Raw genomic sequence first — 24,594 nt, forward strand, 5'->3', positions numbered from 1 at the left:
AAGTAAGGCGATATATCCATCTTCACTTATGTAAAGTATTGTTATGGTTTTCTCTTGTTCTATTCATGTACTAGGATAATAACGAGTAATTGGTATAGGGCATCATTCAGCCTGATTTAAAGTGGACATGAAATGCCCCGCGCCTAGGCCGAATTTGTCCTAGGCTGCACCAGACCGTAAGGAGAATAAGCACAAGAGAACCTGGAATATTATCTCCAAGCTACAACGTGACGCTTCCACCCTTCACGCTGAAACAAAGCTGCCTACGACGAATTCAGCTGCTAGCGATGCGACCCCCGTTACCGTTCAAAAAGCCTAGATGCCGCGCGCAACAGGGACCCGCTTTCGTTTTTGTGGATACCGCCGACAGTTTACGGCATGGACCGCAGGACAAAGATGTAAGGGTCATTATCAGACGACAAGCTGCAAGGTCGGGCTGCAGACGCCGTCGGGACGGAAGCACGAGTGAAAGGAGCCTTGATAATGCCGAGTCCAAGGATGTATTGGTCCCCGTTGGAGCCGGTCCCACCGGCCTCGTACTGGTCACGCAGGACAAGGGGTGGCCGCCTATGATCCTAGCCAATGTCCCACACCCTGCACCTGTACCGCAGCCATCGTATAATGGATACGAGACGCTCAGGGTTAGGTACAACTTTGACGTTACCGACCTGACCAGTTTCACGGATGTAGACCTCGGCAAGACTGCCTATCTTTTGCTAAGAGACCAACCGACCCGCCTCATTAGCCTTTTGCAGAAGAGGTCATCGTCCTTTTTGTCCCACCTTCCTAGTCGTTATGGATCTAGCCAATGCTTGGATGATGCTATCCATTGTGTGGCTGCTCGAGCGGGTCAAATGCTTGGCTTCCCAATCACTGCATCAACACTGCCTGCATTATATGTAAAGGCCCTGAACAGTCTTCAAGCTGCCATTGAGGATAAAACACGGTACCTAGGAGCTGATGTCTATTGTGCAACGCGGCTTTTAGCCATCTACGAGGTAAGCCTTCGTTATCTGTACCACGTCACAGATTATGAACAGTAGCACTAGTTAATCGGCCTTCCTGATGCAAATCACTGGATCCACCATAACCGGGGCGGAATCAAACTAGTTGAGCTTAGAGGACCCGAGAACCATAAATCTGAGTTTGACTGGTTGCTTCTAAGAAGCCAAGGTCCATCTATTGTTCGTTGTCTTCCTCATCCCTCATCATCCACAAGTTGCACCCCATAGAAATGGCACAACTAATTTGTCTCCCAGTTGGTAGATGAGATGTATAGGAAACACGCCTCAATATTTGAAAGTTCGGGGTGGCAATGCTTCTTCGCACATGCATCTAAGACGGAAACAGACTCAGATTCCAGTCTCTGGTGGGAATTCTTCGGAGCAATCAGCTTTATGCCGGGTATATTAAGAGACATGAGGGTTTTGTTCGACAGTACATTACCTCAGTCTGAATACCTAGCCCAGAGTTGGGATATTCTTGAGCGAACGAACAAAATGCACAACTCGTTGCACGACAGTCACCTCCGCTACCAACAGAGGCCGCCATATCCAGCGTCTCTGTTCGACCTCCCAGTCTGCGCCGAATCAACTGTTCGGGTCAGACTTCGTGGATTTCTGCTATACGTTATCATGTATATAAGCCGCGTTACAGCGACACTATCTACGAACCAGACAGAGTGTATTGCTAGCGAAGCAGAGGCACAGACCTTTGCGGCACAGGCTCTGCTCACGGAGAAAATGACTGCTCAACTGGATCCCACCATGACTTGGCATTTGGAGCAAAGAAATGCCCTTGCTCATTCCATCATACAAACTAGAGACATCTGGGCATCTCCTATAGCGTATAACATGCCATGGGAAGAACGAAAATACTACGTGGCCCAACGGTGGTTACAGTGGGAGGACTCGTGGAGAGATGGAGTTTTGACTGTGGAGCTAGAAGAAGCGTGGGGGGAAGTATGATCTCTGTGTATGAATGTCGTACGTGTGGCGGATACTGTCGTTCCAGCCTTGGTGTTCTGGATGTTTGGTTAATATTTCTATTTACTTTTATCCTCATGGCTCAGACGGAGAATGGCATTTCTATATATAAATAAAGACATTCGAATGACATGCGATGAGCGAGGAGGCAAAATTATTCTCATATGTAATCATGAGTATAATGTCATATATACAGTGTAACGGAAAGCCTATTCCTCTGGAGGATAAACCACGATCCGATCCAGGTCGGCTCCCTTGTAGTCGAACCCGTTGTAAAGTCCGCCGATCGTGATAGTATTTTTCTTCCCCTTCTCAAGTGTTAATTGCAATGGAGTGGAGAGGATAATACTCTTGTGAGTATCTCGCTGATAGAGTGTCTGGACGTTGGAAGTATCGCCGTTGACAACGACGCTGCTAATGCGTCGGAGCTGCCATTCACCTCCGATACGGTCAGGGGTTCCACCAGCTGTGGGCTTGGTTAGCAAGATAATGAAGTCAGGAGGCTAAGGTAGAGCTTACGTTGGTCTCCGAATCCCATATCATCAGTGTCTATTAAAAGCTATTAGTACGACTCTTGCCAAGAAAGTAGAGGAGCATACTCTGGTAGTAGAATGACACCCATTGTGGCTTGCCTGTGCCTTCAATGCCTTCGAATGTAACTGTGCTGTCATTGCCGTAGATGCCGGTCAGAATGGTGTTGTCGCTCGCGAAGCTCTGTAGAGTTAGCAACTATCTTGTCCGACAATGAAAGCGATACTCACTGCTTCTTGCTTGAAGGCATCTCCGGACGTCTTTGCATCCTTTCCGTAGTAAGCCTTTCCTTTGATTGGTTTCCACTCGCCGGTTTTGCTTTGGCGTGTTAGCTCAGATAAACTTGTCGTAATTGACTGCTAAACGTACACATTGAGGTCGTAGACGTCGTGCCAGACCAGCTCTAGCGTCTGCTTCTTGTCGTCAATCTCCATGGGTAGCCAAATATAACGACTCTCCCAAAGCGAGTTTGAGTCCCACTTGTCCAAGTTAGCAAAGACACGGTTCTGAATGGAGTTAACGCTGTACCTGATCACCAATATAAAGATAGGTAGTCTTCTTAGAACCCTCAATCTTCAACGAATTGCCTGATTGAGAGTTGAATGTGCGCGTGTTAAGGGGCGCCACCATAAAGGGCTGGGACCAAGGACCCTCGAGAGAGTCCGCGCGGAACGCGACAACATCTATCTAGTTAGCTTCAGCCACTTCAAAAAGAATAAATCACACCCACTATTCGGTCTGTATCCAGTCTTATGGCTCATCAACGCGTAATAACTTTTGTCCGTTTGGATAATCGTAGGCGCCTCGAGATCGAACTTATTAAATCGGTAGACCACCTCTTCCAGCTCTGAGACCTCCTCGTTGTAACGAGTAATATAGACATCGCGACCCTCCTGCCTATCTCCGTTCGAGTACAGCGCATATGATCGTCCATCCTTGTAATCCGTGAAGAGCCCATAATCCTGCGACCAATTGCCCATCGGTGCCGTCGCATTGACAAAGGTATAGGGACCGGCGGGGGTATCCGACGTGGCCAATCCCTGCAGCAGCCATCCGTACGAAGAATTATCTGCATGCCAGAACATCTGGAACGAGATTAGCAAACACACCCGGTCGTCAAGAAGACTCACTCACATGATACTGACTAGCCTCCTCACTATACACAACCTTGGGTCGCTGTATAATATGCTCGGGAGAGATATACGTATGGTTTTTCACGGGTTCTATGCAAAAAAGAAACGTCAGTGCCACATCCGATCACAAAGCGTTGACTGGCATCCATACCCAACGCCAATCCATGGGATTCCCACGTTGCCAAATCTTCGGAGCTATACACCGACACACCTCCACCCTCCTCCTGTCCCTCAGTCTTGTATTCACCAAACCACCAGAATCGGCCCGTGCTCTTGTCGAAAGTAATGCCTCCCGCGTGAGCGTTCACTAAATTGCCTTCTGTGTCATGCCAACGGCCCCCGGGCACGATGTACTTGCTCTGCGCGATCGCGCCGCATAGCAGAATCGACAGTGCTTTCACTCCCAACATCTTCGCGCAATTGCTGGAGATTGAACGGATTGGTGTCCGGGGGTTAGTGTCTTGGTTGTTTGGTAATATATTGTTAGCCAAGACACCGTCGGTTGTTGATACCCCGAGGTTGCGGGGTTAGTTTTTCCGTCGTCTTGACTTAGAGATTTTAAAGTCAGTGCACGCAGGCTATGAAGGCATGCGTTCCGCCGGAGAAATTTGGGGAGAGGCCTATGGTATCAACGACTTGGTTTGCCAAGGGTAGGTGATCATGGTATCATTTTATCAGCGGAATACTGGCCACATTGGCCTACCGTTGCTATACTTTCTAACCGCCCCTTGCGATGCCGTGTCCCCAGGCTAAGAGATCCGATATGTATTTATACTTTTGGACATCATGGGGTGAAACTGAGGCTCTGGGCCGTGCCCCAGATCGGCGATTCCACAGGTTAAAGAGTCTGGGATTATCGTGGTAGGTAGCACTCCTGCGAAGGTAGGGAACAAGGAGATCCCAAGTCCATTCCTTACCGCCAAATTCTTCCCATAGATCAAAGGGGGCCTTATCGCTGGGGACCCATGTGAAATAGCTTCGGTTCTAATACGTGGTTCCTTCCTTTCGCGGTGGTGTCTGTCTTGAATTGTAGAGAAACGGGTGGAGTTGGACAAAGGAAAGTAGTTATTGACTGGAACTTGAATACATTCAATTATAATGTAGCGAGACCACTCTAGGCTACAACTTGCGTCTTTTGTAAAGCAAATACTTAAAATACTGGAGGTCTTACCATTCCGCTGCCCATATTTCTTCAACGGTGGTGTTGGGAAGCTCACGCCGGTTGTAAGGGAAAAAAAAAAAAAAAAAAAAAACTGTCAAAATACAACATTCTGGGAAGGTCGACAAGAAGAGCAGTCACTGAGTGCAATGACAAACAGGATAAGCTAAAGCGAACTACCTATTTCCCCCCCCTGAATGGGATATTCTCCTTCTTGGGTGCAGGAGAGGAAGGGCTAGGTAGCAGTAGACGACTCAGATCAAGAGGTGGACTGGGGTTTTCGGCGATCAGCGAATACCCTTGCAACCCGTGCAACTTCGCATAAACAGACAGAGCGGAGCGCATAACGAAGCACATTGACTGCGTACGATACACGTTGTCGATAGTCAAGCCGGCAAAACGAGGGAGTTTGCGCATCCATGTGGCCAGGTGCTTCAACTCCTCCGTAGTCAGGTCTTGCGAGACACTGACGTTAAAAAGTGCCGTGTAGTCCGGTGGAATACTGGTGGGGTCAATGGTCCGGGGTCCACTGAGGGGCAAGATAACCGAAGCAACTCCAAGCAGCATCGCATGGGTAGGTTTGACCTTGTCCCCATGCAACCTCAGAGTTTGAAAGATATCCGCAAATTCTATGCTTTTGTGTCCGGCGCGCTTTCTGTGACATATTTCGTTTGTGAGCTTAGCTGTAAATGTATTGTGCGGCGGTGATCGTGCCATGGGTGTCTGTGAACTGGTCGCCGCTATCACTTCGACCACCCTGCTCGGGACGGTTGGAGCCCGAGTTGCCACATGCGCAAAGCAACAATCCAAGATAAGCAAGACATCAAGATGATACGAGTCAGGGATAAAGCCGGCCTCTTTCAAATTCTTGAGGAGAAAGTGTTCTGCATTGAGGGTATCCTCCGCTGCGCTAGTTGCAGCGAAGGCAAAGTTTCCATTCTTCATCATACCATGGCCCGCATAATGCAAGATCATCAGGTTATGGTTGGTTTGCGCCTTGAGTTTGCAATTTTCAACAAAGTCGAGGAAGGCTCTAAGGAAACTGGCTGAGAAATTAGAGTCATTGTGGTCAATGACATACTCTATAGCTGGTGCCACCCCCAAACACTTCAACATATTCTGGAAACGCTGGGAGTCTTGAACTGCATTGGTATCATCATGTTCCCACCGAATAGCGAGTGAATGCACATTTGTATAGTCGCGACCGCGCTGTGCCGCCGCCGCTGTTAAAGTGTTTCGGAATTGGTCAATTGTAATACCCGGCATGTCTAAGGATTCCCCAAGCTTTCAGAACCCACGCACAAGTTACTCAATAGAAAGGAAAACTTACCGAATACGTCTGGACTGGTCGAAAAGCTCGGCCTGAGTTAGGTAAGTGTACAGAGTCTCCGAGTGGCTTTGATGCTTGCTCAGAGGTCTTTTTCAGAAGTGATGGAGGCGATGTAGTTGGGACACAGATTTTGGTAGAAGTCTCAGGGGCTTAATCCACGTAACTCGGAGGATTTCAAGAATAGTTCAATACCGGTTCAGGGCGTAACTAAGGAGGGAGCTTATCTGAAAGACTCAGGTATAGGATTTGACGATGGATGGTGTTGGTGTTGCAGACTTGGGGAGGGAGGAAAGAACGACGAGTGGAAGGAAAGGGGGTGTGTTAATGATGAAGATTGAATTAGCAAGGTATGACAACATATGAAATTTCCAAACAGTGAATGTGACCCTAATCAGCTGACTCACAGCATCTCATAGGGCCGTACTTTCGATTTTGACTGCCTAACAATACAAGTTGACCCATAACTCAGTCTCAGTTAACGAGCCTTCCAAGAGGACGTCCACCCAGCGCTCTCAAAGGGCCACCCAACCAGCCCAATGCTCAGTCTCGGACTCGCTTCAATCTCTGCCTCTTGGGCCTTGAGTTCATCAACATCCCAGTTCGCCCACAAAAACTTACCCTTCAAGAAACGTGCTTCGCTGCTTGCAAGCCAAACGTTGAAGCTGGCCGGCAGAGAAACTGATCTAAACTTAGTCTATAAAGCTCCACTTCGAATTGACCATGGTTCCACTTACCATCATCCGCGAAGCCCATAGCATCAACACCACCCGCTTCCCTATTCATGGCCGTGTCCACCACGCCAGGCTGTACATGGAAAACGCTGAGTTCCGGGTTGGCATAAGCCAGAGAATCCCAAAGTCGAAAGACCGCCAACTTAGCAATGCTATAGGCAGCAAATCCCGGGGCAAAATTGAGATGAGCGGCAGACGAAGAGGTCTCAATAGCGACCGCATCCTTGGATGCATAGCGAAGGAATGCCTGAGCGACGTTCAACGATCCTTTCAGGTTCAGGTGAATGGCATCGAGAAACTTGTCACCGTCCACATCACCCACGGCATCCTGGGGCCCAATCACCGCCGCATTACTGACCAGAACGTGAACATTCCCGTCGCCGACAAATCTTGCGAATGCTTTATCCACTTCGTTCTTCTTCGTGACGTCGGTAGACGCTGCGGATACCTCCACCCCAGAGAATTTGCTGTTGATGGAGGCTTTCGTGTCGAGCAGGGGTTGTTCTCTACGGCCAAGGAGGATGATACGAGAGGCCCCTGCTTCTGCGAAATAGCGAGCGGTCTCTGCGCCGATGCCAGTTCCGCCTCCGGTTATTACGATAGTCTTTCCTTGAGCGGAAAGCTCGGGGCGGGAGGGAGATATGGATGCGTATGTCTCCGTGTGCCACTTTGAGGTTGGGGATGGAAACGGTGCCATGTTGATTGTAAAGAGTATACAGGATATACGATAGCAATAAGTAGAATAGAATGATTGAGAGGTCGACAAGGAAGGCTTTTGGGATGACAATGCCCACATTTAAGTACGATCGAGTTCAATACCTCCGATTCCATGGCGGAGTTGTGCAATTTGTTGAAGCTTACCTGGTCACCGTGTCTACGGAACTCTCTGGGTTCTATAGTCAATCTAACTTCCAAATCCAATCCTGTCAGAGAAAGGGGAATTCAAGTGCGTGTTGGAGTCCAATCCGAAAGAGTGTTACAAAATGTTCCGGGATACTTTGCAGGTACAAATTGTCCCGCTTCTAAACTCTGAGCACGTCAACGGACTATTTTTAGTAAAGGATCCCAATGCTGACAAATGCTAACAAAAATGACGCCGTCATATTTATGAAGCATCACACGACTTCTCCTAATTCCAAACGGTCAAATTTGAAATGTATGAAGGACATATAGAATCTGTTTTCCGATGTGGCCGTTGCCATAAACCTTTCGATAAAGGTGAGTTTGTATTCTCACTAAGGTTTATTCCCTAACCCCAGAATCTATATTAAGATTTGACGATACCCCAGAGTCCACTCTGAAGAGACACGGATATTACTGTCGATCCCGAAAGGTTGGGAGTGCCATTCGGGCTCGATCTTGTATTACATGCGCGAGAGGCAAGGCCCGCTGCGATAATCAGCGGCCTGAATGCTCGAGATGCAAAGCCAAAGGCATTGAATGCCGTTACCCAAGTAAAACGTCCAAGCCTCCAGGGCCAAGAACTCAGCAGCCTAAGTCCGATGGACAGACCGAGCGACTGACGCCGGTTACTCTGTCGGTGGCAGATATTCCCGACGTTGAAGATTTTCTAGAAGCGAGCAATGATGGTGATATCCTTCTTGATGGAGCCCTAGTCATTCCTGACTCCGAATTCACAGCTCTAGGAGGGGGGTATAGTAACCAGAATGTACCGGATCTGGCTTTCGCCGATTTCCTAAATGCGCATATGCATGACGAGAATGTTCAGTATACTCCATCAGGGTCGCCAGCTTCCGTCTATCAGTCCACATCTTCGGCCGATGAAACAGCCCAAAGGCAACACCCCATGTCATCTCCCACGCTATCAATACCACCGGTACCAGCTCAAGCTATCCGATCGCTTGTCCAGCGACCGAATATGGGAAGTGGGACCCACAGAATTGCAAAGCTCATACTCCACAATCTTAGATCCTATCCCCAGATGATGCTGCGCCACAACACACTTCCACCCTTTATCCACCCTTCTGTGGTATCTTCCGATCCTGGTAACCCCGATATGGAGCCACTAACCAACTGCATCGCCCTGGTGCATATGATCGGTAGCGGGACCCAAGCGAGTCGAAAGCTGTTCTGGAAGAATGTACGGATGGAATGTGAACGGCTATGCGAAGAGGTATGTTGATTTAAGAGTATTTCATGAAGATGTTTAGAATGATCTGATACATAGTCGTAGCACCCGAATTTAAATAAGTGGGAAATGCTGGCTGCTATGCAAGCCCTCTCCATCTATATCATCATTCGATTAGATGAAGGCGAGACGGATCACAATAACGTTGATGTCCTATTGCTCAAGACCATTATAGTAAGTATCGCTGGGAATATACCCTTACCTCAGCTCTGATGAATGAGATAGGCAATTTCTAAGCAGTTCAACTGCAGCGACATCGCCAAAAATGTAAAGTTTGCGCTACACAACCGGGATCTCAAAAGCAGCTGGAATGATTGGATCTTTGAGGAGTCAAGACGAAGGTTGGAATTCCATGGACCATCCACTTTTATGCTAAGTTGAATATCCACGGCTAATTGAAGCAAAGATTATGCGTGATTTATCGAGTGGTGAATATGCTAGTCTACTTCGAACCAGCGGCAATGTGTGGTTTAAAAACAGACCTTGTTATAGCACCACTGCCGGGAAAGAAGCAGCTATGGGAGGCAGGTGATGAGCTTATGTGGAAGGTGGAAAGCCAGAAAGAACCTGGGATCCAGACTGCATTTGGACTGGCTGCGAATGGTGACCTAGTTCAACTGGGGGATGATCATTTATGTTCGACCCCTGAATTGCTACTCCATGAGAACTTTACTACCAGGGGCTCGGCGCCTTGGGAGGAGTGGTGCTCGGGGATGGATGGGTTTGGCGGCCTTGTAATGCTTGCTGCTTCTTTAATAGGGTAGAACTAGAACCAATGAACGCGGCAATACTGAGTGTTAAGACTTACCGGCCATGGATATGCTCACGGCTGGGGCACCGTCGAGGATTACATGTACGTTGTCGCTTGCAGATTATACTCTGGCCATAGATGAAAGTTTATCAGACGGTAGTCACTGCAAATACACATTTAGAACGCATAATGGGGAGAGGGGCACATCCGAATCCCATAGCTCAAGGCTTGTATATGATACGAATGTGAAAGTCACCCGAAGCCATGCCATCCTCGGTACAATTCCCAAGTCCCCGCAAGCGCAGTTTCAGGAGCTCGATTTCTTTTGTCGATGGTGTTTCACAATTTAATTGCATGACACCCTTGGCCTTCAACAGCGACTGCAGATCATCCGGCTCAAAGCAAATACTGGAAGGTGACCTTGTCCTCTGGTCCACGATTGGTAGCTTATGGTTTAACCCATTCGAAACCATGTGTCTATTCACGTAAACGCAGTACGAGCGATCGTACCCGTAGTACTTAGCTCGTTGCATATAGCTATCAAATATATCCTGATCCAGCTGTTTTATCCGGTAAATAAAGACTCTAGATAATACAGATGTGTTTTTCACGTACCGATTGGACTTGTAGCAGAAGATCGCGTTTCCCCCATTCCAAGTGCTCATCTCCACACCCTGCAAAAACATACTCGGCACCTACTTGGATGCGTCCGCCGAAGCCTAGTTCATGCAAGACGGTCTGGTCCTGTCGGTCACGGTAAACCTTTTGTTCCACAAACACCCTCGGGTCTGGGTGAGTTTCATCTTTTTTCGGTATGAACACAGTCAGACGAACGTACCGCTGGCGTTCGTAGGCTGCATCGGGCTTCAAAACTTCCGTCTCATCTGATGTTCAGTATATTTTCAGCTTCTGCCATCCTGCAACAGCAGTAACCAGAGGACTAGGGCGCCCTACCAGTAAAAAATACCTTCCGAAACCGACATCCGCTTATCTCATTCCGCTCGGGGCTTTGATGCAGACTCCTTGTAAAAATCGTGAGCGGATTGCTCCGGGCTCTAGGGAATGCCTTCACCATATGCTCAATGGGGCCACTGATGATGGACTCGCCGACACGGACCCTTGGGTATGTTGCGTGATTGGCAGTATTCTTTTGGTACCCAGACTGTGATCTTTCCTTCTGTACTCGGTTTGCCGATCGCTTGCTATGCAGGAGTGGATCGCCGTGATCATTAGCATCTTGTACCGTTGCTGGATGAGGCTTCGATTTCATGTCTGCGTTTCCTACACAACAGATTTGTCCGATCTAGCTCAGTGGTATAGTAGTTCGACTTCAGGGCTTGTCTGCGACAAAGTTAGAGCGCCAACGCGATCAGTATATATACAAAGTTCTAAGTACCTCCGCAAGGCTGTGTTGTAAAAGTCCGGGGGTGTAGTATTGGCTCTGGGTTCGACTAGACTCGTACGCGCTAAGCCACCCGTCGAATTTAGGTCCACTTTGACGGTGTCATCAAACTTGTAATTTGCATCGGGCTCGACGGGGTAGTGAGCTAAAGATGTGGGCCAATAGCAAATATCACTTGGTACATGTTATGGATAACGAGGTCCAATTAGCACTCCCTATCTAACATCCTGGTACTCAGCACCCAATGATTCAAGAACTAGAAGCGCCGCGGCCTCAGGCTGAGATTCACGTGCGAGGCATGTCTGGAGCCTGGGATTATTATAGTATTTGATCCCTACATGACACCTGTCGTGTGTCAGAATTTTGTTTCCGCCTATTTCTGTATCGACTATCTATTAATAGTACGTACCATAGGAAGATCACTGAATCTCCGCACCATATCTCCTTGACTCTTCGGCGCATAGTACAAAGCGTGAATATGTCGTGTCAATTTATTCGTACATGCCAAAGGTATTTCGTTCTCAGGCAGTAATTTCATAGGCTCTCTTCTCATGGAGCTGCTGTCACCGTCGTTGAGGAATCCTTCACTTTACTCTAGTGGATCCGGTGTCTTGTGAAGCCAACATGATATTCAGGATGGTGCAAATAGCAGATCATTCCCGCCCAGTCTCAAGGGTCTTGCAATAGTTTCTAAAAAAAGCGACACTAGGGGTTATATCACTGGTAGCTGTTACATTGATGACAATATGAACAGTCGTCTTTCCAGTCTCATTGGCCTCCCGTCATGTACCAATCTCACTTGATGCTGCTTTATTTTTAGAAGACAGCGGTTAACGGACTTAAATTCCTTGACATTGATACTTCACCTTTGACACCATAGGTGTGTCACTTCGCGATGGTCTTGCCACATAATGACAAGGCCATTTCCACAGGTTCATCAAGCCTGCTACACTTCCGGGATATAGGTCCCGGGCGCTAAAAGGCTGACGGTCGAAGTCCATTCAGCAAGCTGCTAAGATGCGGTTTTGTGACAATTCCCGAAGCCCTGTGACCAGGGAAGGATTGTTGTATGTCAGCTGCAGTGAACCTTCTATCTCTCCTAGTCCCCAGGAGCCCATGTGTTCGCTATCTAATGATTAAAATGCTGGTATTAAAATAGGCGCAAAAATATATCGTTCGCCCAAGACGACAAAGCTACAAAAAAGGATATCTCAAACGAGATCGTCAATTTTGTGCAGCAACTTGGACGGATAAGATATCTTGAGCATTTGCTGTATTTGTGGTCATACTATGAAGGGCATTCAACCCCAATGTATTCATCTCCTGTGTAACTAGTGGCAACAGGGGAGAGGTTACCGTTATAGCTGAATGGAACTAACGAGACTTAGAATCAGGGAATGCATTGAGTGCTTCTTGGACCGTATTTGTGAAACCCATCCTGGTCCAGGGGATCTTTTCTCATATTGTGGATACTGCCTATAGGACAGTCCTAGATGCTTCATTCCCTATCAGTTCTTTGTCCGGCGGAAACTTTTGAAGACACGCCTCATTCGCGATGCTGACCATGGCTCCTTTTGCTGTCTACGTCAACCCCCCTACAAGGACTACTGGACTACATGGTTTCTCCTTTTTATATATATATATATATTGGATCTTCATCACCACTCGCCTCCATCGTGTGTTGTGGTGGCGTTGATCAGTGTCATGGACACCGATCAAGGTTCATCGACACTGATAGGAATAGAATCAGCGGTCCTTACTGCGAGCTCTTAGCCTCATAGTCTCTCCTTTGATGTAGACAATCATTCAAGAGCGGCATGATAATCCTGTGGCGCACGGGCTTATGTAATACTGATTCCTCATGGCATGGAAGGTCTTCCTGGGAGAAAAGGTCTATCTGAGGCTTACCAAGACTGGACAGAATTTGTCTAGAATCACGGATCAGGGTCGGGACTGCTTCACTAAGCCCCCAGAAATTGTTCTTGCAATCTATGTTTATCGACTTCTGCTAGAATAGAGAAGGCTACAGGATCCAAACAGGCTGACATTCTGATTAAGAGACCAGGCCATTCCACCTGAGGTTATCGATATATCCCAAAGTAATCGCCTTTACAACTTTTTATTGGTGTGCCCAATTGTTTAACATTGCGAACCATAGCCCCTATGCCGAGCAATAAGTCATAACAGAGAGCATGATATGTAAAGCTGTTGAACTGTATCGTAGTACGAGTCTGATGGGATTCTAACTGGCATACATTGTGTACTTAATTGGATGAGCGGAATTCTAACAATCCAAATGTACGTACTGTGATGTAATCAGCGCGATCGGCAGTGGTCAGCCCTATGGTATGTAAGGTAAAGTTTTATACTAATATATTGTGTAGGCACCTGAAGGCGTAAACAAGACTATCAATATTGTTCACATAGTTAAAAAGATGTCTTACATACTACATCAATGTCCCATAGAAACTGTCGCAGACCTGTCTTCTTCAACCTTTCACATATAGAATACAATGTGGAGCTTGGTGTCTTGATTAAATATATATATTCCCACGAGCGCAACGCCACTACCGATGCGCCCATCCATTTTCCGTAAGAACCTGCATTTCATTAATAAGACAGAAAGGCCCACGTTCCCTATTTTCTTGAGACTGCTTTTCCCACTTCCATAACCGTGTCCAGACTATATTTTCTTTGAACCACGGTGTGGTAAGCCAACGCATGAACCGGTTCTTCCATAACCCGTTACCTATGGTAAAACTGGAGAGCCATGAACATTTTTCCGGATTCACGGCCAAATAGGCAGCAGAGCTGTACCCCACACGCACGTTGGGATTAAGCCAGACCCCCTTCTCCCTCGACAAAGGATTGTCGGCATGGATAAGGCAGCACTCAGAACCTTCTAAGTGTGACTTTGCAAGACTGTCGGAGATACCTCGGAATCTTAAGGGTGGATTTTGGTAGAAAGGGGTTGCGTCCATCGCCACTGGGTAGGACTGTTAACACTGCGTGTGTCATGATTATAAACGGGCTGTTCTACTGACCTACGCCGTTCCAACAGCTTGTGACGGGAACAGGTTGGCTACCTTTCAAGGCCTGACGAGATGCTCGGGATCGGAAGTAGGGCCATGATTGCATGAGCATGTCATGGCCTTCAGAGTCGCGGAGGGCGAAGGTGTCATAGAAGTTGGGAGGCTTGGAGAAGTCCAGTGCGCACGTTGCTGCGTAGTTGCCTCCTCTTGTAGACAATAACCTTTGGATATCAGAGGTCTAGGGTATGAGTTAGGGAGATGTCTAGAATGCGCTTTCTCAATGCATATTGACTTACGGTGAAAATCACATCATTTAGAAACAAGATCTTATCATATATAATGCCAGCACTGTTCTGTTCATACAACGGCTCCATCACTACATTCCGTAATTTGGCCAGATACGGTATGCGGCGTAGCTCGGTTGTCCCAATCGGCGTCTCAATCCACCCCTGACTGCTAAGAGGTTTAGTGATCTCGTCGAGATGAGTCGTGTTATCTAGGACAATCCTCCTTGGAATTTCATTTTCCGCCAGCAGTTGATCCATGAGAATCAGTGCACCCTTGGTATCGTCCCAACTGCCGCTTTCCTGTATACTGACAAAAACGTTGTCTCGGCCGATCGCATTGGCCAGGTCCACCACGGCCGCAATCCATGCTTCCCGGAGGATCTGCTCGCTGTTCCAGTGAAGGCCAGCGATGTAGATCTTTTCACTTCCTAGGGTAACGTGCCGAGGTTGTGATTCTCGCACAAGCGAGTATTTAATGTGTAGCACTTCTACTATGGTCCATCCAACCAGGATGAAGAAAAGGGCTAGTCGGATGCGGCGTGCCTTTCTGTACAAGGAGTACCGGTGTGGTTTCATCGCGGTATGAGTTGCATGAATGTGGTTATATTATGTGATGTTGCTATGGCTAAAGGTTCTATATAAAGGGGTAAAGCTTCCTCATGTTTGTTTCCAAGGAAGCTTTGAATAATGCCGAGTAAGGGGGCGCGCGCTAGGAATGCTCTGCTGCCTAAAAGTCCTTGAAGTGGAACATGTTTCGAAATTCGTATGCATGCACCTCAGAGTACGATATCGAGAAAGGAAAATTGTAACCCCATATTCAGGTGCATTATAATACGAAGTTGAACTACGTAGGTATATCTAATGTGCAAAAAGATGCGGAAGGCTGTTTGATGTAGATCTTGCTGCTCTACTACAAAGAGGGTAGCCGGGTAAGTCAGGTGATTCCCCCCCCTTAACACCAGAATGTACCCGCGTCCATGGGAAATTCTTTGGACAATTGTCTTAAAAAGGTCTGTTTGAAAGCCTATTTTTAGTTTGTGCTGGAGAACCTGGGACCTTTTACGCCACTTGGGTGCGGATACCTTATTAGTGGTAGAACTGTCGTTAAAGTTTTGCGTGCAGTGGTGATATCTTTCATAGGCGGTTGAACTTGACCATATGAACAGATGATCCGTAGCATTGCTTACCGATGCAAAACCTGTCCCTTACTTTGAATGGTGTTGCAAGTGCTATCACAGACGTGAAGTACTTTCGCACGCTCATCCTGGTGATAGTTTTTCCAAGATAGCGGAAGAATTAAAAAGCCCCCCCTGATCCGACACCCCAGATGGAGGACGAGAGATGGATTCAATGTGAAGCTCTCACTCTGGCGATAACACGTCCTTTTTTAGTGCCAAGTTCCCCCTCACTACATTGCTTCGAAAACAGCACTGGTAAACAAATAGGGGCTTGGGCGGCACTAGAGACCTGCACGTTGGTGTGGGAGACAATACCGATGTTGTGCACCACAGAAGGGGCGAAGCAGACAACGCATACACGGATTGTTTCCAACAAACACAAACGCTAGACAGCAAGAGCGGCGAAGAATATCGTCAATCAAGTGTCTATGCAATGATTACCAGCCCCTCCATACCCCATGGCTATTAATGAAATAATATTGAACAACATCTGGGTGTCCGTCGAGATTGCTAGCCTAGCAGGGTGAGAGGTCGTCCACTTATGAACGATAGGCTCTTAGACCAAGCCTAAACATATCTTGTGAAATAGAATAATCAGGAATATACATTTCCACACATCTGGGCTCTAGCTCTAGCTGGCCACTCAGCCTTGGCTTACGGAGTTTGCATTTAGCTCCCGTTGCCTTCCCCTCATTTGATCTAGTCTACACGGCGTAAATGGCGTATATGAGAATCCTCCAACTTTAAAAGTTTACTGCGCAAATCAGGATCTGCAACACTGTCCCCACCCATTTCAAATACGTTAATGTTCCCTGCACGGCGGGATAGGCGTAAATGGTGTATTTACAGCCTTCAATAAAGCAACATATTATTGTATTGTCACGAGGTCGTCAATACTCATAGATCTTTAGATATAAAAGGTCTTCAGGCCATCAAGGACAATACTAGAATCAAAGACAGGTTTAGGAGCATCCGTGTTCGAATTATGTCTCACCCAACCTTCAAGCAATATTATCTTCCTCAAAAGGCAGGCTTTGATAGCCTGAGCTTACGTGAAGTCCCCAAAGCTCCTCCCAAATATGGCCAAATACTAGTCCGGATCAAAGCCGTGTCACTGAATTGGAGAGACGGGATCATCGCTATTGGAACGTACCCATTTCCCGGTCCTGATGCGCTCGTCCCAGGTAGCGACGGTGCCGGTACGTTTCCATTTACCTACAACTACAATAGACCGACTTCCTTGCTAACTGACCAATAGGCGTTGTCGAAGCAGTCGGGGAAGGAGTTACAGAATGGCAGCCAGGCGACCGAGTCCTTGCGAACTTTACACAGGATCATCTCGCTGGTCGACTAAATATGCAGACACTCTTGACACAACTTGGGGGTGAGACACAGGGATTGCTCGGCGAGTACTTCATCTTTCCTAAAACCGGAGTTGTTCGTATTCCAGACTATCTCTCCTTCGAAGAAGCGTCCTGCCTTCCCTGCGCCGCCCTCACTGCCTGGAATGCTCTATATGGTCTAACGCCGTTGCGAACTGGTCAGACCGTCCTTCTTCAAGGAACGGGCGGTGTTTCGACATTTGCCTTGCAGATCGCCCATGCAGCAGGCGCAACGACCATCGTGACATCCTCATCCGATGCAAAATTGGCCAAGGCGAAACAACTCGGTGCAACGCATATAATCAATTACCGAACAACTCCTGACTGGGCTGCCCAAGCCAAACAGATCACAAATGGTCGTGGAGTAGACCATATCATTGAGGTCGGGGGAACACTCACGCTTCAAGGATCGTTCGATGCCATCGCGATGCACGGAATTATCCATTGCATTGGACATATCACGAACCCAGATCCGTTGGGCATTGGTAAGGACCTCCGTGGACCGGATGCTGCTTTCCTGGCATTGGATCGATTGTGCATCGTCCGAGGCGTGGTTGTTGGCTCGCGAGAGCAATTGCAGGAGATGCTGGAATGCTTCGAGGCAAGCTCGATTCGACCTGTTATTGATCGAACCTTCGACTTCGAGGAGGTGAAGGAAGCATATGAATATTTATGGGGGGCGACGCATACAGGAAAGGTGGTGATCCGTGTGGATTAGCATGTTAGCATGATATGTACCAGCAGGCCAGTGGGCAGCCTTAGGGACAGAATAAAGACACAATAGCAAGAAATACCAGGAATGTTATGAATAGGTTCAACCCCCTTAGTGGCGGTTAGACTTTTAACACTATTTAACTAAATCGCGCGGGGAAGCCTCCATATTTGTCAGCGCCTGAAGTCTGTCACTCTTATGACGGTTAACCTCAACTTGAACGGAAATTCAAGATTTCATTTGGCATCTGTTTCTGACCTTTTCGGTAGTCTCTTCAAAAAAGCTCGAAAGCAAATAGAATGCTAGTCCCCTCCAAGACCATGAAGCCAGTGAGACGCCGCAATGGCTCTAAGCACGACAAGACCGGCTGCTTGACCTGTCGCTACAGGTAGGTGTTCGCCATTGTATTCCGACATAGCCTGGACTAAGACCTAAGGCAGACACAAGAAATGTGTCCACAATACCTTTCCCGTTTGTGGAGATTGCAGGCGCCTGAATCTGGAGTGTATTCGTGAACCGGCCCGTCAGGTCCTGGCCATCACTTCCCATCCCACAGCAGACGGTCTATCTGAATGGAAACGTTCTCGCTTGCATGAGAATGTCGAAAACGCTCAACGCCGATCTGCCATGAACTTCTACATTACAACTCTTTCCCAGCTGTTGACTGTCACGGAAAAGGACAATTGCTTTCTCTCTGGTAACATCTATTCCGAATATTCTAAGAGCTGCAAAGAGTCTAGCACAAACTGACATCGGTATAGCGTTTCTGCCAATGGCAATGGAATCGCCCACACTAGCAGACGCACTAGTCGCATGGTCGGCTGGTCAGCTAGCCGTTCGTGACAGTCGATATCGATCTACAGCGCTTGAAGCACGCTCACGGGCGCTCAGATCTCTTGCAATATCTCTTCCAGCTCGTGGAATTACTGCCCGCGAGATCAACGCTGCTACCAGTCTAGTGCTCATGATATCCGAGGTGTGCCTAGGCTGTCATACAGAATGGTACAGACATCTCAACGGCGTGAAACACATCATTATGTCGACGAGCACTGCCAGTCCAACTCCTGGGTCCGGGCTAAATGGGCTCGAGGCCTTGAAACAGAGCTCTGAGGGGCAGTGGATCTTGCGCAACTTTGCGTATCACGATATACTAGGAAGCGTTACACTGGGAAAGCAACCATTGGTTGAAAGCTATTTCCTGCAAGGCCTAACCGATAGGATTGACACTTATATCGGCGTTGCTTTTGAAATCTTAATAATCATATCCGACATCAGCTCATTCGACGAGCAACGCCTTGTTCTCCATTCCATGCGACCCAGTGAAATTGATGCAAGTGTAATAAACTGTTTCAGCTCTACCGAGCAAATATTGAAGTCCTGGGTATGCCCACCAGGAACGAATCCAGTCCTCGCCTCACTGGCCTACGCCTATCGCAGTAGTGCCTTAATATATCTCTATCGCCGGACGCTCCGCGGGTTAAGGCTTCATGGTCTGCCTTCACGGAGGCTATATCAGGACTGTGCATCCGGTCTGCGCGCTGCAATACAAGCTGAAATCTCAAGTGTTCTACAGCATACGGCTAATATTCCGGTATCTGGGATTGTCGAGTCTGCGCTACTTTTCCCTCTGTTTATTGCAGGAGGTGAGGCTACAGATTGCAGCCATATGGAGGTCATTCGGTTCAGGATGAAGGAAATGCTAAGAAAGCGTGACTTTAACAATATTCAACGGGCATTGGGCGTGCTGCAACAGGTATGGGAGCAACGGAATGCTGTCAAGGGCGGAGCGGAGGATTATGATGTGGATTGGTGCGACATTGTTTATCGACAAGAAGGGGGTCTTTTACTAACTTAAATATTGAGAAATGAAATATAACATAATTCAATGTAGGACAAATCATGGAAGACAGGAGTACTCGATCCTACACTATATTCACAATATACCGGGATAAGTCCTTGAACGTTTTTAATCAATTTGGGTGAATTGAGCGTGCCAGCCGAAAGTCCTGGTTGGCGAACTTCATAGGGTTACTAAAGAACTGTAAAAAGGGAAACAGACTATACACAGCCTGCTACATGACCCTAACTTTACTCGTAAGTTGAGTAGTGGTGAAAGCGTGACATAACTCTCAACATGTCACCCGTCACCGCATGAAAATATATTGGACTCCAATGTGGACCTAGCCGGTAATAGTATACTCGGCATCTATATGCCGTTTTTTCAGCTATTGTTAAATATCTGTGATGTGCACCATGTATATTCAGGTCAATTTTATCCCGGATGCTACGCGATAGCATTTCTCTCGTCCATCTACCGGCCCTGATATACGAAAAAGCCCTGAATGGACCCAATTTTAAAAATTCAATGAGTCATTACTTCAGCCGCAAGTCAGTGGAGCTCAGCAGAATTAGCCCATATCCTCTAATCCATTCAAGCCATCACCAAGTGTTTCACACGATGTAGCATTGAAAAAATGTTATAATGTCGTATCTCCAGTAGGTTGCTGTCGAGCTGATAATCCACGTTAATCACGAAAAACACTCAACCTACCCCTCATATTGGTTGTATTTCAATTGTCATCTTACTCCTGTTTAAACCTTCCCCACCGGTCTAGGGATTGGATCCACAAAAAAAGTCTGCGGTCCGCGTCGAAATTTGTCGGCATAAATCCGATCTGCACGATTGCGCAATGGCTCAGGTGTGGCCCACGCATTTTGAGGATCACGATGCCATAGGCGCAGTAGGTGTCGTCTTGAATATATCTTCAATTAACCAATAGGCATACTCATGTGTAAGGACGCAGGTACAGACTTACCGACTATCTGGACCATCCACATAACTATTTCGAGCATGGACCATACTGAGGTTATTGATGAATTGCATATCGCCCTTTTTCAGCTCCATTGCCACATGGGACTTCTCGGCCAGAAGATGGAGAGCATCTAGTGCCTCCATCTGGATGGGAGAGAGTCTGTTTAGCCGGGAGTGGGCTCCAAACCCAGAGAATGAGCGCCGTGAGAATTGCAAGATAATTCGTTCTGGAGTTGAACCTCTGGCAGGCTGATAAAACAGAAGCGGTCTGTGCTTAATGAGACCAGGTTCCTGTGCACTAGTTACTGTACGTTAGTCAAAGCGTGTCATTGGACTCCAGAATGGGATTTCGTCCAGACTCCACACACCTAGGGATCGGCCAATCCTCTGCCAAAACGCGGACTAGATCCGGGCGGGTCTCGGCCAATGCATTGTACACTGTCCATCCACTCGCAAGGAGACTTTCACCGCCATTTGCTGGCTCGCTAAGCATGAAGAGCGACACGATATCCCCCACATCCGTGTGGAATACCACTTCACTGTCGGTATATGCTGCCAGGGCGTAATTTTGCTCCCCACTCGGGCGTCGCATGTCGGTGATGTGGGCCAGCATCACGTCCGCTGGCTGGCCCTTAAATTGATGGTCTTGGCGGCCTCGCATGGCGCCAATGTGGGATGAGATTCCGACATGAATGATCATGTTCTCTTCGCGGGTATAGCGTTCCACTGGTGCTCCACGAATGAGAGTAAAGCCATAGTCCGAATGAAGATTGTCCGATACAGACCGGAGAATCGACCACAAACCCGGCAGAGGAAACGTTGACGGGTTAAGAATTTCCATTGGCTGAGCCAAACCTAGAGTGGAGAAGTCAGCCCTGATCCGCATACGGGAAGGAACAGACTGTGTAGTAAGGTTGTGGCCTGCTGACTTTGGAAGTATCTGAGCGCCGCATCGATCTCGGCCAATTGTGGACCCTCCAGAATCAACAAGTATGGAGCCCCGCCACCGAGAGCGTGATCCAGGGAAATATCCTTTCCTTCCCAGGCCATACTGGATTCCAGCCTCTTGGGAAATCCATGAGGAAGGGTCGTGTCTAGTAATCGTTGTTATCCGTGATCAAATTTGTCGGATTGATAATCATTGTGATCCAAATGATAAGTGACCTGTTCAATTTCTGAAGTAATGCCCGAAACAGTTCACCTGTGATCTCACAGCGGAGACTGTTGGTGAAACCAAAATACTTAGGGAGATTAACAGGCTATATATCTTTTAGCTACCCATATCGGTGTCCATAACGTCCTTCTTATCTTGCCCCTCGACGTGGTCGGTCAGCCCACAGCCCCACCACGCGTTGAGATCCGACCATAGAGCTGAACAGAGGGCGATGGATGGTAGATCATCTCATGCAATAGGAGCGATCGACAACCTCCAAAGTTAAATAGAGAAAACCAGCGAATTATAGTAGCTTCAAGCTGTGTGCTATCATTCTAGCGTATTCTAGCGTAATTGTTCCCATTGGGACCAGCGAAGATATTTAAGGGGAACTGAAGGAGTACATTCGGAGAAATAGATCATTCATCGTGTGAAGCTCTGCTACGCACAATTACGGCAGAGAATATGACAGTCCTACCCTGGCACGACCAAGCTCTATTCGAGACAACGAGACGAGTTCTCGCCGAAGTAGTCAACGAAGGGCTAGTTGGTGCGAAGCTGGAAATTACTGCGCCAGGTGGGGCAGGCACACTCTGCTTACTGAGTCCTCAGGATGGCGCCTGGGTCAAGGTTGGGGTAAAGCCCGGCACCGTCATTGAAATGAAAGAGGATCGCGTGATTTCTGTCGTACGACCAGCCAGCTTGCAGCCGCCTGTAATTGTTGGGGGAACTGGGAATCAAGAGCTGGATCCGGGCGCAATATTCGGCGTCCTCAGTGCCTCGTTCAGGGATGTTGCCAATGAGACGGTACTGGAGGCTATTATTCAAGAGCTGCGCAACTCAGCGAGGAACCAAGGTGAGAGCACCAACATGGGCGTCCACCTGTTGTACTAAGGATAAGTCAGAAAAATGGCTAGAAATCAGCCAGGGACAACAGGTGTTGGGTTTGCGGGATACATCTGCGAAATGGGAGCGGACGTTGATATATGGCCACCCGAGCCACCCGGTGTGACCTGTCAGATGGCATTCTACATGATGTATTGGAGCTAACCTCAGCATAAACAGTACCATCGATTATGCTATGCTCAAGAGCCCCTAAAGCCTGTCAGCCCTGGAGATATACCTGGGATGCTCACACCGACTCTAGCGTTTGTCTCAGTTCCACGAGACAATCTCCGTATAACAGGTCCCTTTCAGCGAGAATTGCAACCTCTACTAAAACGGCTGGACATTCCACAAACAAGTAGTGATCGAGTGATCGTCCCTTGTCTCGCTCAGCAGCTGCCCTCTGTCCACCAGAGGTTCCCTGATGCTGTCGTTCTGAAACTTACCGCCGACTGCGCCGATGCCCAGGCATCTATGCGGACTCTCACTATGCGACCAGAACTAGAATTTGACTACCACCTGAAGCTCTCATTGGCTTGTCAGATCACTTCCGCTCTCCGAACCATCACACCTTGGACAACTTGTGGTGGCCCAGTTCAAACGGCACTCTTGGAGAAATTTCTTCCAGAGGACCTCTGGGTATTCAGAGAGATGGCAGCTGTCTCGGGGAGTCAAGAAGATTTCAACGACGCGCGCCACCTCTCTTGTATCCTACGAGATAGCCTTGACAGTAGAGCGCAAGCAAATGATGAAGTCCTTATCCTTGCTGCAGCATTGGGCCAGAAGCCCTATGGCGAGAGTCGTACATATGCGGAGATTTTGTACAACCTGGAGACGGTCTCCCAGAAGAAGGAGTGGCTCCAAAGGTTTGTTAGCCCAGATGCTGGTGATGGGTCAAGGGAATGTAAGCTAATTTTCGGAACAAAAGATACGTTACAGTACTGTTTAGCCTTGTTCTCCCTCCATTGGTTCAGTATGGAATCGGACTGGAAGGCCACGGGCAGAACCTAGTGGCTCGTGTCTGCCGCCAGACGGGCCAAATCAAAGGATTCGCTGTCCGTGACTTTGGAGGTGTCAGAATGCATGTCCCAACATTGAAAAATCATGGTGTGAAATTCGACACATTGCCACCTGGAGGAGCGACTTTGACGGATAATTTACAAAATGTCTGGAGCAAGGTGCATCATTCACTCCTCCAGAATCACGTCGGGTTTCTCCTTGAAGCTCTGGGATTGGAAAACCATGGCGGATGGGCAATCATCCTAGAAACATTATCGACAGTTTTGGGGCACGGCCAAGACTCACCTGGAGCAGAGTTACTGGAGTATTTCACTAAGAATACAATGCCATTCAAGTGCTTCCTGAGAATGAGGATGGAGAGCAAATATCGCGATGTAAGTTTTTCTGGTAGGCATGCGGCCTTCAAGGCTGTTCCTCCAGCATACTGACTTTCTTTTCTCACTTTATAGTACATCGAGCGGGAAGTGCCGAATGTGCTCCTGATGGACTCTCCGCGGTGGAAATCTATATTACATACTTATCAGCCCTCGTTGCACGCCACTTAGCAAAGTCATCTGTCAATCAAATCGAATACGTGGCCCACTGTTTCTGTGTTAGCACACACTTTCTTTCTTTTCATTTGCTAGGGCCGCCTGCAATATAGTTTGCGTTGTAAAACATCTATAAAGTACATGGCACCCAGAGAGGACGTGCCCTTTCCATAAGCTCCCCTACGGAGCTGCACACACCTTTATGTAGCCCACATAGTGATGCAGGCAGCACACGCAGGTCGGCATGGTTAGAAACTCACTCAGGGTGGGTAGAGCACACTTGATCTGCTAATATCTTGGTATCTGTAGACTATATAGGTTTTGTTCTATTTTCAAGTATTATTCCTCGTCTATCGCTACACCGGGTGCCTCCACTTGTTCCATTCCTTCCTGGGTATCCGGGGACATCACCGGCCTATGTTCGACCGCGCC

At 48.0% G+C, this 24,594-nt stretch overlaps 10 protein-coding genes across 10 annotated transcripts; 4 read left to right on the top strand and 6 right to left on the bottom strand.

Annotated features, from left to right (window-relative positions):
• Positions 1 to 242: 242 nt before the first annotated feature.
• BDV38DRAFT_292071 (uncharacterized protein) lies at positions 243 to 1,967 on the top strand (the record flags this gene model as incomplete). The annotated part of the gene is made up of 3 exons (XM_032061919.1): positions 243 to 998; positions 1,050 to 1,184; positions 1,260 to 1,967. Exons 1-3 carry the CDS (start codon positions 288 to 290, stop codon positions 1,965 to 1,967), a joined length of 1,554 nt encoding a protein of 517 aa, XP_031919549.1. The 5' UTR covers positions 243 to 287.
• Positions 1,968 to 2,194: 227 nt separating this feature from the next.
• On the bottom strand, positions 2,195 to 4,059 carry BDV38DRAFT_292073 (glycosyl hydrolase; the record flags this gene model as incomplete). Its single annotated transcript, XM_032061920.1, has 9 exons — positions 2,195 to 2,451; positions 2,505 to 2,534; positions 2,585 to 2,699; positions 2,747 to 2,834; positions 2,886 to 2,995; positions 3,045 to 3,199; positions 3,247 to 3,601; positions 3,651 to 3,739; positions 3,801 to 4,059. The coding sequence occupies 9 exons, from the start codon at positions 4,057 to 4,059 to the stop codon at positions 2,195 to 2,197; spliced, it is 1,458 nt and encodes a 485-aa protein (XP_031919550.1).
• An 885-nt stretch (positions 4,060 to 4,944) lies between these two features.
• BDV38DRAFT_233796 (uncharacterized protein) lies at positions 4,945 to 5,908 on the bottom strand. Its single transcript, XM_032053166.1, has one exon. The coding sequence runs from the start codon at positions 5,781 to 5,783 to the stop codon at positions 4,989 to 4,991; it is 795 nt and encodes a 264-aa protein (XP_031919551.1). The 5' UTR covers positions 5,784 to 5,908; the 3' UTR covers positions 4,945 to 4,988.
• A 704-nt stretch (positions 5,909 to 6,612) lies between these two features.
• On the bottom strand, positions 6,613 to 7,633 carry BDV38DRAFT_292080 (SDR family oxidoreductase; the record flags this gene model as incomplete). Its single annotated transcript, XM_032061921.1, has 2 exons — positions 6,873 to 7,633; positions 6,613 to 6,816 (listed from the first exon to the last, which is right to left on the bottom strand). The coding sequence occupies exons 1-2, from the start codon at positions 7,564 to 7,566 to the stop codon at positions 6,614 to 6,616; spliced, it is 897 nt and encodes a 298-aa protein (XP_031919552.1). The 5' UTR covers positions 7,567 to 7,633.
• A 461-nt stretch (positions 7,634 to 8,094) lies between these two features.
• BDV38DRAFT_233802 (uncharacterized protein) lies at positions 8,095 to 9,789 on the top strand. Its single transcript, XM_032053167.1, has 4 exons — positions 8,095 to 9,003; positions 9,064 to 9,192; positions 9,244 to 9,359; positions 9,425 to 9,789. Exons 1-4 carry the CDS (start codon positions 8,578 to 8,580, stop codon positions 9,780 to 9,782), a joined length of 1,029 nt encoding a protein of 342 aa, XP_031919553.1. The 5' UTR covers positions 8,095 to 8,577; the 3' UTR covers positions 9,783 to 9,789.
• Positions 9,790 to 9,933: 144 nt separating this feature from the next.
• Positions 9,934 to 11,199, bottom strand: BDV38DRAFT_233806 (uncharacterized protein). The gene is made up of 3 exons (XM_032053168.1): positions 10,724 to 11,199; positions 10,385 to 10,653; positions 9,934 to 10,329 (listed from the first exon to the last, which is right to left on the bottom strand). The coding sequence occupies exons 1-3, from the start codon at positions 11,037 to 11,039 to the stop codon at positions 9,991 to 9,993; spliced, it is 924 nt and encodes a 307-aa protein (XP_031919554.1). The 5' UTR covers positions 11,040 to 11,199; the 3' UTR covers positions 9,934 to 9,990.
• Positions 11,200 to 13,659: 2,460 nt separating this feature from the next.
• BDV38DRAFT_292082 (glycosyltransferase family 69 protein) lies at positions 13,660 to 15,066 on the bottom strand (the record flags this gene model as incomplete). The annotated part of the gene is made up of 3 exons (XM_032061922.1): positions 13,660 to 14,157; positions 14,216 to 14,441; positions 14,500 to 15,066. The coding sequence occupies 3 exons, from the start codon at positions 15,064 to 15,066 to the stop codon at positions 13,739 to 13,741; spliced, it is 1,212 nt and encodes a 403-aa protein (XP_031919555.1). The 3' UTR covers positions 13,660 to 13,738.
• A 1,587-nt stretch (positions 15,067 to 16,653) lies between these two features.
• Positions 16,654 to 19,617, top strand: BDV38DRAFT_292084 (uncharacterized protein; the record flags this gene model as incomplete). The annotated part of the gene is made up of 5 exons (XM_032061923.1): positions 16,654 to 16,867; positions 16,927 to 17,699; positions 18,080 to 18,150; positions 18,203 to 18,428; positions 18,496 to 19,617. The coding sequence occupies 5 exons, from the start codon at positions 16,654 to 16,656 to the stop codon at positions 19,615 to 19,617; spliced, it is 2,406 nt and encodes an 801-aa protein (XP_031919556.1).
• Positions 19,618 to 19,931: 314 nt separating this feature from the next.
• Positions 19,932 to 22,102, bottom strand: BDV38DRAFT_233812 (TauD/TfdA family dioxygenase). Its single transcript, XM_032053169.1, has 4 exons — positions 21,504 to 22,102; positions 20,943 to 21,429; positions 20,579 to 20,872; positions 19,932 to 20,514 (listed from the first exon to the last, which is right to left on the bottom strand). Exons 1-4 carry the CDS (start codon positions 21,622 to 21,624, stop codon positions 20,355 to 20,357), a joined length of 1,062 nt encoding a protein of 353 aa, XP_031919557.1. The 5' UTR covers positions 21,625 to 22,102; the 3' UTR covers positions 19,932 to 20,354.
• Positions 22,103 to 22,192: 90 nt separating this feature from the next.
• BDV38DRAFT_277513 (IucC family-domain-containing protein) lies at positions 22,193 to 24,177 on the top strand (the record flags this gene model as incomplete). Its single annotated transcript, XM_032058508.1, has 5 exons — positions 22,193 to 22,583; positions 22,633 to 22,733; positions 22,793 to 23,478; positions 23,541 to 24,006; positions 24,082 to 24,177. The coding sequence occupies 5 exons, from the start codon at positions 22,193 to 22,195 to the stop codon at positions 24,175 to 24,177; spliced, it is 1,740 nt and encodes a 579-aa protein (XP_031919558.1).
• Between the last annotated feature and the right edge of the window lie 417 nt (positions 24,178 to 24,594).

The sequence above is a fragment of the Aspergillus pseudotamarii genome (genome assembly GCF_009193445.1).
Source record: "Aspergillus pseudotamarii strain CBS 117625 unplaced genomic scaffold BDV38scaffold_2, whole genome shotgun sequence".
NCBI lineage: Eukaryota > Fungi > Ascomycota > Eurotiomycetes > Eurotiales > Aspergillaceae > Aspergillus > Aspergillus pseudotamarii.